Below are 13,653 nucleotides of genomic sequence, written 5' to 3'. Positions count from 1 at the left end.
ATAAAAGTGTTTACCACAAGATTCTGACCATACAGATAACAATAAACTTACAGTATTTATTCTGGTATCCGAAATAAAAATAGATTGCCAAATTTTAAACTAGACATAGGAGGAGCAATTTATACCGAATTTCCCACCCCCCAAAATAATTCATTTTATATTTAGAAATCATTTGGCATCATTCTTTAACCCCCAATGAAATGGCTAGGCTGGGATAATTAACAATATAATGCCATTAAGGCCAGGCCTAGTGGTTCATGCCTGTAATACTAGCACTTTGGGAGGTCGAGGCGGGCAGATCACTTGAGGTCAGGAGTTGGAGAGCAGTCTGGCCAACAGGTGAAACCTGTCTCTATCAAAAATACAAAAGTTGCTGGGCCCGGTGGCTCATGCCTGTAATCCCAGCGCTTTGGGAGGCCAAGGCGGGCAGATCATAAGGTCAGGAGCTCAAAACCAGCCTGGCCAACATGGTGAAAACCCATCTCTACTAAAACTACAAAACATTAGCCTAGCGTAGTGGCAGGCACCTGTAATCCCAGCTACTCAGGAGTCCAAGGCAGGAGAATCGCTTGAACTCGGGAGGCGGAAGTTGCAATGAACCGAGATCGCACCATTGCACTCCACCATGGGCGACAAAAGCAAGATTCCGTCTCAAAAAAAAAAAAAAAAAAAGAAAAGAAATTAAATACAAAAGTTAGGCGGGTATGGTGGCAGGCACCTGTAATCCTAGCTACTTGGGAGGCTGAGGCAGGAGAATTGCTTGAACCTGGGAGGCAGAGGTTACCGTGAACCAAGATCACATCACTGCACTCCAGCCTTGGCAACAAAGTGAGACTTCATCTCAGAAAAAAACAAAAAAACAAAAAAGAAAATGTTATTAAGTAAAAGATAGTTAGGGAATCGGATATTCACAAGGCATCACCCCACAGATTACAAGCTAAATGCAAATATAAAACTGAACCATTAGAGGCCGGGTGTGGTGGCTCATGCCTGTAATCATGAGGTCAAGACAGGCGGATCACCTGAGGTCAGGAGTTCAAGACAGCCTGGTCAACATGATGAAACCCTGTCTCTACTAAAAATACAAAACTTAGCTGGGCATGGTGGCATGCGCCTGTAATCCCAGCTACCCAGGAGGCTGAGGCAGAAGAATCACTGGAACCCGGGTGGCAGAGGTTGCAGTGAGCCGAGATCGAGCCACTGCACTCCAGCCTGGGTGACAGAGTAAGACTCTGTCTCAAAAAAAAAAGAATCATTACAATAGAGAGACCTAGTGGTCACCTTAATCAGGTAATCAAATTTAACACCATTAATAATGAGACAATCTAAAGACTGTATGCCTCCTGATGAGATGTAATATGAGCACCTAGGAAACACTCTCACCAAAACTGTTTAACCTGAATTTAACAAAGTCTTTATAGCTAACTTCTAATTTACAAGAAATATAAAGTATATATCACCACAATAACTATTTAAAGATTATGAATACAGGAAAATTTGCATGATAGTAAGTATGCTGGGCTGGTATCTTCAAAAAGTCAATGTCATATTAAAAAGTCAAGGTACATGTATTTTATCACAATTTTTAAAAATTTTTTTAACAAGAGCTAATCTGGAAAACACAGAAGCAAATCTATTCTAGACTGGCAATATACCAAATTAATGACAGTATGGGAGTTGAGATATCACAGATACATCAATTAATGATAGTTGGGGTAAAGGAAGAATCTCACTTGTATATTTACACATTTACACACACACAAAATTAAAACTTTATTTTTTTGAGACGGAGTTTCTCTCATCGCCTGTCACCCAGGGTAGAGTGCAATGGCACCATCTTGGCTCACTGCAACCTCCACCTCCCAGGTTCAAGTGATTCTCCTGTCTCAGCCTCCCAAGTAGCTGGGATAACAGGCGCCCGACACAGTTAATTTTTGTATTCTTTTTTTTTTTTTTTTTTTTTTGAGACGGAGTCTTGCTCTGTCGCCCAGGCTGGAGTGCAGTGGCCAGATCTCAGCTCACTGCAAGCTCCGCCTCCCGGGTTCACGCCATTCTCCCGCCTCAGCCTCCGGAGTAGCTGGGACTACAGGCGTCCGCCACCTCGCCCGGCTAGTTTTTTGTATTTTTAGTAGAGACGGGGTTTCACCGTGTTAGCCAGGATGGTCTCGATCTCCTGACCTCGTGATCCACCCGTCTCGGCCTCCCAAAGTGCTGGGATTACAGGCTTGAGCCACCGCGCCCGGCCAATTTTTGTATTCTTGATAGTGACGGGGTGACGGGGTTTCACCATGTTGGCCAGGCTAGTTTTGAACTTCTGACCCCAGGTGATCCACCCACCTTGGCCTCCCAAAGTGCTGGGTTTACAGGCATGAGCCACTGTGCCTGGCTACTATTTAAACTTCATAAGCACTATTAGTTATGTAATGGGAAAAAAAAAATCAGTCCTAATTGTTTCTTAGTAAAATTATTTACATCTGGAATATGCTTTAAAATGCTAGAGCCAAAAATAAATAAATAAGTGGAGATGGGGAGGTGAAAAAAACTGTTGAAGTAGCATAATGAGTACACCCAGAATTCAAGGTACACTGGTTTCTTTTGTATTAATTAAAAATCTTGTGATTAAAAAGTTAAATTTTTCAATCTGTAATTCAAGAAAAAATAAAATATACAACATAAAGTTTAATGTATACTCAAAATGAAAATGTTTTGAAGTTACAAGTTTATCATTATTTTTCAATATCCTATGTTAGGTAGTTTATCCATTACTTCAAAAGTTTAATTCACTTGAGATTGGTGAAAAATTAATGAGATTTATTATAACCAACTTAAAACTTCTGAAGTACAAACTTCTTTCAAAAAGTTAGTATGGTTCATTCTAACATATCAGGTGGTCTCAGAAACCAGGACACCATGGGAAAATTAGACAAATTATACTTACTTGTGAAACTACATGTCTCCAATGTGTTAGGTATGAAAGTAAGGTCAGGAACTAGCATCCCTTATGAATGCCTAACAATATGCCAGGTTCTACAATATACCATGTTCACGTAATTCTAACAATCACCCTGTGAAAATATCATGCCTGTATAACAGACGTGTATCAGCTCAAAAAGAGTAAGTGTATCGGGGCGTGGTTGCACACCTGTAGTCCTAGCTACTGGGGAGGGTGTAGCAGGAAGATCCTCTGAGCTCTGGAGTTCAAGGTTACATTGAGCTATGATAGTGCCACTGCATTCCAACCTGGGCAACAGAGCAAGATTCCTGTCTCTTAAAAATATACCCAAACAGACCGAGCGTGGTGGCTCACACCTGTAATCCCAGCACTTTGGGAAGCAGAGGCAGGCAGATCACCTGAGGTTAAGAGTTCGACACCAGCCTGGCCAACACAGTGAAACCCCATCTCTACAAAAACACAAAAATTAGCTGGGCATGGTGGTGGGCACCTGTAGTCCCAGCTACTTGGGAGGCTGAGGCAGGAGAATCGCTTGAACTTGGGAGGCAGAGGTTGCAATGAGCAAGATTGTGCCACTGCACTCCAGCCTAGGTGAAAGAGTGAGAGTCCTTCTCAAAAAAAAAAAAAAAAAAAAAAATACCCAAACAGTAGGAAAAAAGAGACAAACACATACTCCACTTCTGACATAACTAGGAGATACTGTAACTATTACCTGAAATACAATGTATAAAGACAAAAAGCTAATGGTAGAATGGTAAATGCCTTAGCATAAAGGGAGAGATAATAACAAACAATCCTCTTTACCCTGCAATACCCCAGAAAAGCTCAGAAATCGGAGGGCGCTAGGAAATAGAGCAGAATACCCACAAACACACACTCCTAAGGGAACAGGAGGTATGATCCTCAGCAAAACTGAATCAGAGTGGCTCCAAGATGAGGGGTATCCATCACAGAAAAGAGAAGTGAAATGCTGGTATGAAAACAGGGAGACTAGGTAAAAACTTACTAAATGAATGACGAGACTTGTAGCTTTCTTCCCCTATGAAGCACTAGAACACTGTCGTATAAACTCATTACCTCTGCCAAGCCCTTCACTATGGACTGAATCATGCCTCCCCAAAATCCGTATGTTGAAGCCTTAATGCCTGATGTGACTGTATCTGAAAATAAGGCTTTTAGGAGGTAACTAAGATTAAATGAGGTCAGAGGGCACAGTCCCAATCCAATAAAATTGGTAGCTTTATAAAGAGAAAAGGAAGAGATTTTTCTTTCCATTATAGGAAAAGTAATGTGAGCACACAGGAAGAAGGCAGTTATCTACAGACCAGTAAAAGAGCCCTAACCAGAACCTGACCATGATGGCATGCTGACCTCAGGCTTCCAGCCACCAGAATTATAAAAAATTATTTTCTGTTAAGTCACCCATTCTATGGTATTTTATTATAGCAGCCCGAGTGACTAAGACACCCCTCCTCTCTCCATCATTCCACCCACACAGAGACAGGAAAATTAAAGGACCTCTATCTGAAGAAACTGAAAGCCTTCTTACCCAGCACCCAGAGAAAAGAAATGAAGATTAAAAACACAGCAGTCCATTAGTCATTAACCTTGCTCATGATCACAAAGATCTGAACAAAACCTCCAACTAAAAGAAAGTGACCAAAACAAACAAGAAGAACCAAAAATAATAGGAAGAACAGAAGAACACCTCAAAGAAGCTGTAATTAATATCCTTGAAGAGGAAACAGAAAATGCTGCACCCATGAAAGAGGAACAAAATACTATAATACTGAAACAAAGGACAAGAGCTCTTAAAAATTCTTATTAAAAGCTTAAACTTTTCCTGGTGTGGTGGCTCACACCTGTAATCTCAGCACTTTGGGAGGCCAAGGCAGGCAGATCTTGAGGGCAGGAGTTGGAGACCAGTCTGGCCAAGACAGTGAAACCCTGTTTCTACTAAAAAATACAAAAAATTAGCTGGGTATGGTGGTGTGCGCCTGTAGTCCCAGCTACTCAGGAGACTGAGGCAGGAGAATCACGCGAACCTGGGAGGCAGAGGTTGCAATGAGCCAAGATTGCGCCATTGCACCCCAGCCCGGTCAACAGTGCAAGACCATCTCAAAAAAATAAAAGCTAAAACTTTAGAATTCAGTGAAGGCCAGGCACGGTGGCTCACGCCTATAATCCCAGCACTTTGTGAGGCCAAGGCAGACAGACCATCTGAGGCCAGGAGTTCAAGACCAGCCTGGCTAACATGGCGGAACCCTGTCTCTACTAAAAATACAAAAAATTAGCCGGGTGTGGTGGCGCATACCTGTAATCCCAGCTACTTGGGAGGCTGAGGCAGGAGAACTCCTTGAACCCAGGAGGCGGAGGCTGCAGTGAGCCAAGATCACGCCATTGAACTCCAGCCTGGGCAACAGAGCAGGACTCTGTCTCAAAAAAAAAAAAAAAAAAAAGTAAAATTCAGTGAAAGTTCAGAAGGAAGAGTGAGATGTGAAGAAAAACACCAAAGAAAAAAATACATAAATTATAAAATTTAGTGAAAGGATTGAAATCTCCCAGATAGTAGAATAGACAACTTTTTGGAGATCAGACGTCTTAACATCTACTTTGGGAACCAGACAATAATGGAATACCACCTTCAAACATTTGAGGGAAAATTATTTCCAATGCAGAAATTTCTCAACCGCCAGTCAAGTAAAAGGGTAATAATGAAATCCAGAATCAAAATCCAAAATGAAGGAAGAAACCAAAAGGAAGGCATAATATTCAGAAAACTAAAGTTCAACAGAAGTTAAAGAAATTCCCAGAATGTCGCTAAGGAAAGTCCCAAGGTGATAGCTATACAGCAGGCCTAAAGAGGAAACAACCCAGACTAAAAAGCACAGAAGGGATGTCTTGTTTTTTTGTTTTTTTTTGAGCCAGAGTCTTGCTCTGTCGCCCAGACTGGAGTGCAGTGATGCCATCTCAGCTCACTGCAACCGCCGCCTCCCGGGTTCAAGCAATGCCTCAGCCTCCCAGGTAGCTGAGACTATAGGCACACACCGCCACACCCAGCTAGCTTTTTGTATTTTTAGTATAGATGGGGTTTCAGTGTTGCCTAGGCTGATGTTGAAATCCTGAGCTCAGGCTATCCGCCAGCTTCAGCCTCCCAAAGTGCTGGGATTACAGGCGTGAGCCACCGCACCCAGCCCCAGAAGGGATGTCTACAGGAACAAATGGAATGTGTAAGTTTATCTGACAGATTTGTCCATGTGGAAAATTGTACTAAGAAGCATTTTATGGAGCTACTGGAGGGTACAGAAAGACTTTGCCAGAGAAAACTAAGCAAACAAAAAAAAATGAGAAATGGAAAACAAAAGGTTACACAAGAAAATAAAATCATAGTAAATTATTCCTTCAGCAGAAACAAATACTTAGTCATATGATAAAAACTCTGAATATGAATTTAACCTAAAATTGTGCAGTCACAATACTGGAGAGTATAGTTAGAAAAATCTGGCTGGGCGCGGTGGCTCAAGGCCGGACGCGGTGGCTCAAGCCTGTAATCCCAGCACTTTGGGAGGCCGAGACGCGCGGATCACGAGGTCAGGAGATCGAGACCATCCTGGCTAACACGGTGAAACCCCGTCTCTACTAAAAATACAAAAACTAGCCGGGCGAGGTGGCGGGCGCCTGTAGTCCCAGCTACTCAGGAGGCTGAGGCAGGAGAATGGCGTAAACCCGGGAGGCGGAGCTTGCAGTGAGCTGAGATCCGGCCACTGCACTCCAGTCCGGGCGACAGAGCGAGACTCCGTCTCAAAAAAAAAAAAAAAAAAAAAGAAAAATCTTCAGACACCCATCCCTTTGACATCACTCACATTTATATACCTCTAATTATTTGATTCTAAGAAAAGCTGCTATTTTCATTAAATTCTGCAACTACGCTTTCAAGGTAAAAATTCAGTGAAATGCTCTGGTTTCGTCTTGAAATACTTCACAGGCTCATTTTAAGGAAAAAAGTAAGTCAACAAATACAAAGCAAAAGTACTAACAACAGTTAGAAGATCTATACAAATTTTACTGGTTACTGGAGTCAGTGAAGGCACATTGATAGCTAATTAAATATTTGTTGTGTTGTTTGCCACAAAATAATTTTAAATTTTGGATACCCTTGGTATACGTCCACTTTTACTTTCCACACTTACCAATTCTACAATTTATTCAGTCTTACAAGAATATTGATTAACTCTTCAGTAAATTACTTCCATAAGCACTAAAATCAGATTTTCTGGTTTCAAAAATCTAGAATGTTGGTCGGGCACAGCAGCTCACACCTATAATCCCAGCACTTTGGGAGGCCAAGGTGGGCGGATCACAAGTTCAGGAGTTTGAGATCAGCCTGGCCAACATGGTGAAATTCCGTCTCTACTAAAAATACAAAAATTAGCCAGGCATGTTGGCGAGTGCCTATAATTCCAGGTACTCTAGAGGCTGAGGCAGGAGAATTGCTTGAATCCAGGAGGCGGAGGTTGCAGTGAGCTGAGATTGCACCACTGCACTCCAGTCTGGGCAACAAAAGCGAGACTCCATTTCAAAAAAAAAAAAAAAAATCTAAAATGTTTTGCACTTTTCCTTTTTATAAGAAACTTAACTTTTACTTGGTGAGTCAAGCTATCACGCAAGTCAGCTACAGCAATATGATAAGATGGCCTTAGAGATTGTGAGGCATCAAGCCCTGGCACTAAATGGGCCTATATTAGTATACTTTCATAATTCTCTTGTTCATCATTCTTAACTTTCATATCTGTCAATGATCCCTCCTCTATCAGCATTCACCCATCTTTTAATTAGTTATAGGGTTAAAAAAATTAATAACTATGCTTCAGATTTCAAATAACATTTACTGAACACCCTGCTAGGCCCTTTCATATACATGCTTTCATTTAATCCAAATACGTTCTGTTAGAATGGTCACCAACATAAAAATAAAGCTGTTCTGACTTAGGACTTTTTAAAAGCCCAACTACAAATAAATACAGGAGTTTAATTGTTTAATCAAATTGGGGTGCAGGCTAGGTCTTTCGAGTGTGTGTGGTTCAGTTTTGTTTTGTTGAGGGAGAATCTCTTTCTTGTTTAGGTGTCTTTATAGCTAATGTCTGGTTCTGACTCAGACTGTTCAATCAGCCAGTTGTGGATAATTGAGGGGTTACTGAACTATGCACAGCCAACTTAGGGCAACACTAAAAAGAGGTATATACCTAAACAAACACTTGGTCACCCATTCACCAAGATTTTTACAAAAAGCACAGAGAAATGAGCATTGTATTGCAAATTAGGACTTTCATATTTGCAACTATATCTATAATAAAGGCATATATGTATTCTTGCTATACCACTTGTTAATACCACTATTTAAGAATCTTCTTAATTCGTTAAAACAGAACCTCAATTCAGTTAAATTCAAACTTTAGAAAGATATAAGTATTCCCCAAGTTACGAGGGAAAAATTTTCACCATTAAATTTATCACTAAGACACTGAAAAGCAATCTTTTTCTCTGATAGTTTTTCAATAAGAGCATTTCTGTCTAAAAAAATGAAAACCTTACAGTAGTGTTAATATCCTGTCACTACTCCAAAAAATCCACATAGGTCATGGGAAAAGATCATTCCCACATCTTAATGTAAAACCTATTACTGTTTATATTCAGGATTAATATTAGTGTTAACCCTCAAAAGAAGAAGGATTCTAAATGTAATTGAAAAGACTATAAAAACTCCTCTTTAACAGCCATTTCACTTTAAGGACCATTTGTGTACTCCACATTTTAAGTTAGAATTGTTCAAGAATGCTTATTCTCAAATACTCCATTACTCCAACTATGTAACACTCATATTTACTTCCTCTTTCAGAGAACTTAGAGCAAATGTGCAGTTTACACACCACAAACACTAGTGATGATACCAAGCTGCTTACGGACAGACTTCCAGACACTTATACCCTAAATTTTACATATAATTGTTAAAACAAAATAGCTTTAAAATACTAACCACCTAAAATTCCTGAATAAAAGTACCATAAATCCCATCCTCAAAACCATTTTCCTAGAAGCAACACTCCCGGAAGCTGAGAGATCTTTACATTACACCAGAGTCCCTAATGGCTATGCTTAGATGTCAAAGTTTTGCTACAGGCAAAAAATATCAAGGAAGAAGTGGCACTATTGTTACATACACATGCAGCATTTTTTAAATTGTGAAAACAAACAATTATAATCCAAACAATTTTTTATGACCTAAGCTACTGTTAGATCAATGCCAAAACTGCTTGACATTTCTTTTTCTAAAAAACAAAAAAAAGAGTTATTTGACAACACTGTGTAGCAGTGCACATTCATAATAAAAATCATGCGCTGTAAGCTTGCGATCACATAAAGATTTGATTTTCAACTAGTCTGTATGTTGCACTACTGTCAGATCATTATGTATCCGTAGCTGAAGTGGCAGAAACACCTATTTTAAAGAAACACTATCTGAAAAATTATACGACTAGCCTACATTTAAAAACAAAATTGACCCTGTCTGACAAGAACCCTTAAGAATCTGCCTTTTTCTCACGCTCACTCTGCAGCCGCTTGACCTGTCCAAAAATCGTCAAAGCTCCTGGCTTTTATCGTTTGCTGCAGGAAAAAAAGAATATGGCTGAAAATTCTTTCAGAAGGGTACTATTTCAAACAGGACCACCCAAACCAATTAAGAATACGCAGCGGAGAGTAGGGTGCAGGGAGGGTACCTTACGAAACAGCGCACTTCGGGCCCTGCACGCTACCTCATTTCCCTAATAGGGATGAAAAGCTCAGGCCTCTGGTAGCTTCCAGCTGACGCCAGTGCTCTCTCCACACCCCTTTTTTGACAGGATTATCCGGGGTTGAACGCTGTGTCACAAATACGAATTCCCGCGACCACGTATAAATGGCCTAACAATCAACCAAGCATCTTTTACACAGACCAAACCCTTCCCCCATCCCGTTCCCTCCATCTCTCTCCCTAGCCAAACACACCTAGGGGAGTCCTCAAGATGGATTTTTACAAATCCTGCAGCGCACTAACTGGAAGGAAGAAACGATACAGAAAATAAGAGCGTCGGCCATCCCCCTCTCTGCAACCGAAATTACAGGCTCCATTTCCTATCCCCTTGGGAAGTGCAAAATCCTCTGCTGAAAACCGGACGCCTCCCGGCCCGTCCAGGCTGGCGCACGCGGCCGCCGCGCTCCCCCTTCCCGGGCCCCGTGGGCGCCAGTGGGGCGGCGGGGACCCGCGGCACCCTCCCCTCCCCCTCCCCGCACGGCACCCACCTCTGGGCAGCGGCTTCACCTCCCCGTTCTCCTCCCGGGAGGCCCCGCCGGCCTCTCGGGCCCCGCCGAGACCGTGCCTCCTCCTCTCCTTCTCCCGCTTCTCTTTAGGTCTGCGCGACTTAGCGTTAGCCGAGGCAGCGGCGGCGGCGGGCAGAAGGAGATGGTGAGGTTGAGCGTGCAGCAGCGTAGGAGGGACCAGCAGTTTGCGCGGCACCGGCTGAGACAAGGAAGCGGAGGCTGAAGAGGGAACGGCCGTGCCAGCGGAAAAAGAGAAACTGCTCCGAGAAGAAGACGGGGAGGGAGCAGCAGACAGAGGGGCAAAGCTCCAAGACGCGGGGCTGCCATAGCTCTGAGGCGAAGGTGCTGCCGGCGGCTGCAGCTGCCTGCTGTTCCCGCCGCTGCCCCCTTCTCCGTTCACTCTCCGCGGTGCCTTCTTCTCCTCAGTCCGGACCTTCTTGGCGGACAGAGAACCCGGAGGGTCCCGGGAGGAGGGCTGCAGCTTGCCAAACGGTTCTTTCTCCGAGACGGTGGCGGTGGGGGCGGCGGCAGCGACACAGTGCACTGCGCTCGGCGGTTCCGCCATTTTGCGCTTCTGTTGTATTTACTCTCCTCCGCTAGCCGGCGCGGGGCAGGGGGCGGGCCCTCCGCGTGGGCTAGGGAAGGGGCGGAGCGACCGGGCCACCGACCGGGACCTCCATTGGGCGAGCCACGCTGAGAGATCCACCTAAGAGCCAATGAAAGCCACAAACATCAGACGAAGGGGCGGGATCGCCAAAGGGACCCTCTTTGGAGGTCAGGGCTCGGCGGGGTGCGGCTAGTGGCGGAGCGCACTGCGAGGGGAGGGCTTTCCACTGTTGCCAGCGTGAACTCGGGTGCCCGGTGGATATCAGGGAAGAACCCCCGCCCCGGACCCCCAGATCTGTCTTGGCCGAGGTACAGATCGTCTCTGCTGCCACGAAGACTTTTAGCTTGTACCACTTTCCCTTCCATTTTTCCTGGGGTGCCTCTCACCGTGCATCTGCGCGTTCAGAAAGCTGGATTTCGGGGATGCTCAGTTCAGAAGAGAAAAATTTGCCGGGAATCAAGTCCTTCTTTTTGTTAGTCGGTAGTCGATGATGGGAGGTGTTCAAAATCATTTGAGTGGTGACAAGGTACGTTATTATTGCTAGATCATGTGCTCTAATCCATTGAGGGAGATAACTTCCGGCAAGTCTAGAACTTTCGGATTACTTGCAAGCTTGAAGGAGTGAGTCTCCCTGGATTTGGAGACTTTTTTGAACTTTTGTGGCTAGACCCTTAACATTTATTTATTTATTTATTTATTTAATTTGTTTATTGAGACAGAGTTTTGCTCTGTCATCGAGGCTGGCGTGCAGTGGCGCGATCTCGGCTCACTGCAACCTCCCTCCCAGATTCAGGCGACTCTCCTTCCTCAGCCTCCCCAGTAACAGGGATTACAGGTGCCGGACACCATGCTCGGCTAATTTTTGTGTTTCTATTAGAGACGGGGTTTCACCATGTTTGCCAGGCTGGACTCGAACGCCTAATCTCAGGTGATCGGCCCACCTCCTCTTCCCAAAGTGCTAGGATTACAAGCGTGAGCCACCATGTCCGGCCTTAAGATTTAAATTTTATAATAATTATTATAACTTAGACCTGCCAGGAAAAATTCGTTGGCGATTATTTATAGATGTTTGAAAAACAAGAATTGTTTTTTTCGATTTCTGTATTTTAGCATTTAGTAAGCACACTGCGTGTTGGATGTTTTGTAAGCATGTGCTTTGATTTTTGCTTCGAAGATAAGCAATTTGGGGAGATGGGTTTTAGCTTAAAAGATAAGGAATGTGGCCGGGCGCGGTGGCTCACGCCTGTAATCCCAGCACTTAGGAGGCCGAGGTGGGCAGATCACAATGTCAGGAGTTCGAGACCAGCCTGGCCAACATAGTGAAAACCTGTCTCTACTAAATATACCTAATTAGCTGAGCGTGGTGGCACGCGCCTGTAGTCCCAGCTACTCTGGAGGCTGAGGCAGAAGAAGCCCTTGAATCCGGAAGGCGGAGGTTGCAGTGAGCCGAGATCTGCCATTGCACTCCAGCGGGGGTGACAGTGCCAATTTATTCATTTTTTAAAGAATATTTTTAAGAATTTTTTTTTTTCGGCCAAGGGCGGTGGGTGGCTCACGCCTGTAATCCCAGCACTTTGGGAGGCGGTGATGGGTGAATCACCTGAGGTCAGGAGTTCGAAACCACCCTGACCGACATGGTGAAATCCTGTCTCTACTAAAAATACAAAAAAAAAATTAGCCAGGCGTGGTGGTGCATGCCTGTAGTCCCAGCTACTTGGGAGGCTAAGGCAAGAGAATCGCTTGACCCCTGGAGGTGGAGATTGCAGTGAGCCGAGATCGCGCCACTGCACTCCAGCCTGGGCAACAGAGTGAGACTCCATCTCAAAAAAAAAAAGTGTTCTGGAGTCAAATTTAATATTGGTTTATGGTCTTATTTTTAGGTGCCTCAAATTTTTTAAAGTAATAAAAGTATTGAATGTGTAACATGAAAACTTTCTAACTGGAATTGACTGGCAGCAGATGTCTTCAAGAAAATTAGCATTGGTGGGAGAGTGGACCGAGAGGATTAGGCTGCAAATCATCTGCTAATGCACTAGTTTTGTGACCTTAGTCTGGCTGCTTCACTTGTTAGGTCCTCTATTTTCTTACCTGTTAAATGAGTAAATTTGATTACATGATCACTAAGGTGCCTTCCACACACAACTTATGCCATATGCAAGAAGATTTTCAAAATCACTCCAAAACTATTACAATTGAATTCAGTTTTTAATTGTTGACCCTCCTAATCTAGTAAAGTGTCTCTAACATCCATTAATATAGTGCCTGAAAACTTGCACCACTCATTCTCTGATCTCTAGCACACAGGTCTGGAAAATCGGACTTCTTAAGAGCCCAGGTAAACTATACCCTTGCCTGCATGAATTTGTTACTCCTTGCATTACATTATACTCTCATGCACTGTTATTAGGCCTGGCACTAAATTTGTAGAGCCTGGGCAAGAGTGTGGCTATGGAGGTCCACACACCATCTGTCTAAATATTTAAAAAATAAATCAAGATAACAAACTATTCTATAAAATACATTCTATTCTAGTTCCTTGACAGATCCACTTACGTATGACCTGGAAGTCCACGTTTGAATTTAGAGTTCTCAGAGTCCCCGGAGTGACCCCATTCTCCTCCCATCGCCAACTTCATCACCTGCCACACCAAAAGGGGCTGTACACGTACCCAACATGTCCAGGCGTATGTCCACATCCCCCACCGCCTGCAAATGGTGATGTGCAATCGGCAGCTCA

General features: G+C 43.6%; 1 protein-coding gene across 2 annotated transcripts in view; it reads right to left on the bottom strand.

Moving 5' to 3' along the window:
- Positions 1 to 11,437, bottom strand: part of RSBN1L (round spermatid basic protein 1 like) — a 102,098-nt gene extending 90,661 nt beyond the window's left edge. The window contains exon 1 of one of the 2 annotated variants that reach the window (XM_033194628.1): positions 10,292 to 11,437. In XM_033194628.1, the coding sequence (XP_033050519.1) occupies positions 10,292 to 10,874 (583 nt within the window). In that variant the 5' untranslated portion in view covers positions 10,875 to 11,437. The remainder of the gene's footprint in view (positions 1 to 10,291) is intronic. The other variant, XM_033194627.1, reaches the window with a different exon arrangement.
- Positions 11,438 to 13,653: the final 2,216 nt, after the last annotated feature.

This window comes from Trachypithecus francoisi, unplaced genomic scaffold (genome assembly GCF_009764315.1).
Source record: "Trachypithecus francoisi isolate TF-2019V2 unplaced genomic scaffold, Tfra_2.0 Lachesis_group4, whole genome shotgun sequence".
Taxonomy (NCBI): domain Eukaryota; kingdom Metazoa; phylum Chordata; class Mammalia; order Primates; family Cercopithecidae; genus Trachypithecus; species Trachypithecus francoisi.
Note: the sequence above shows the minus strand (reverse complement) of the source record. Positions and strands in the feature narration are given on the sequence as shown.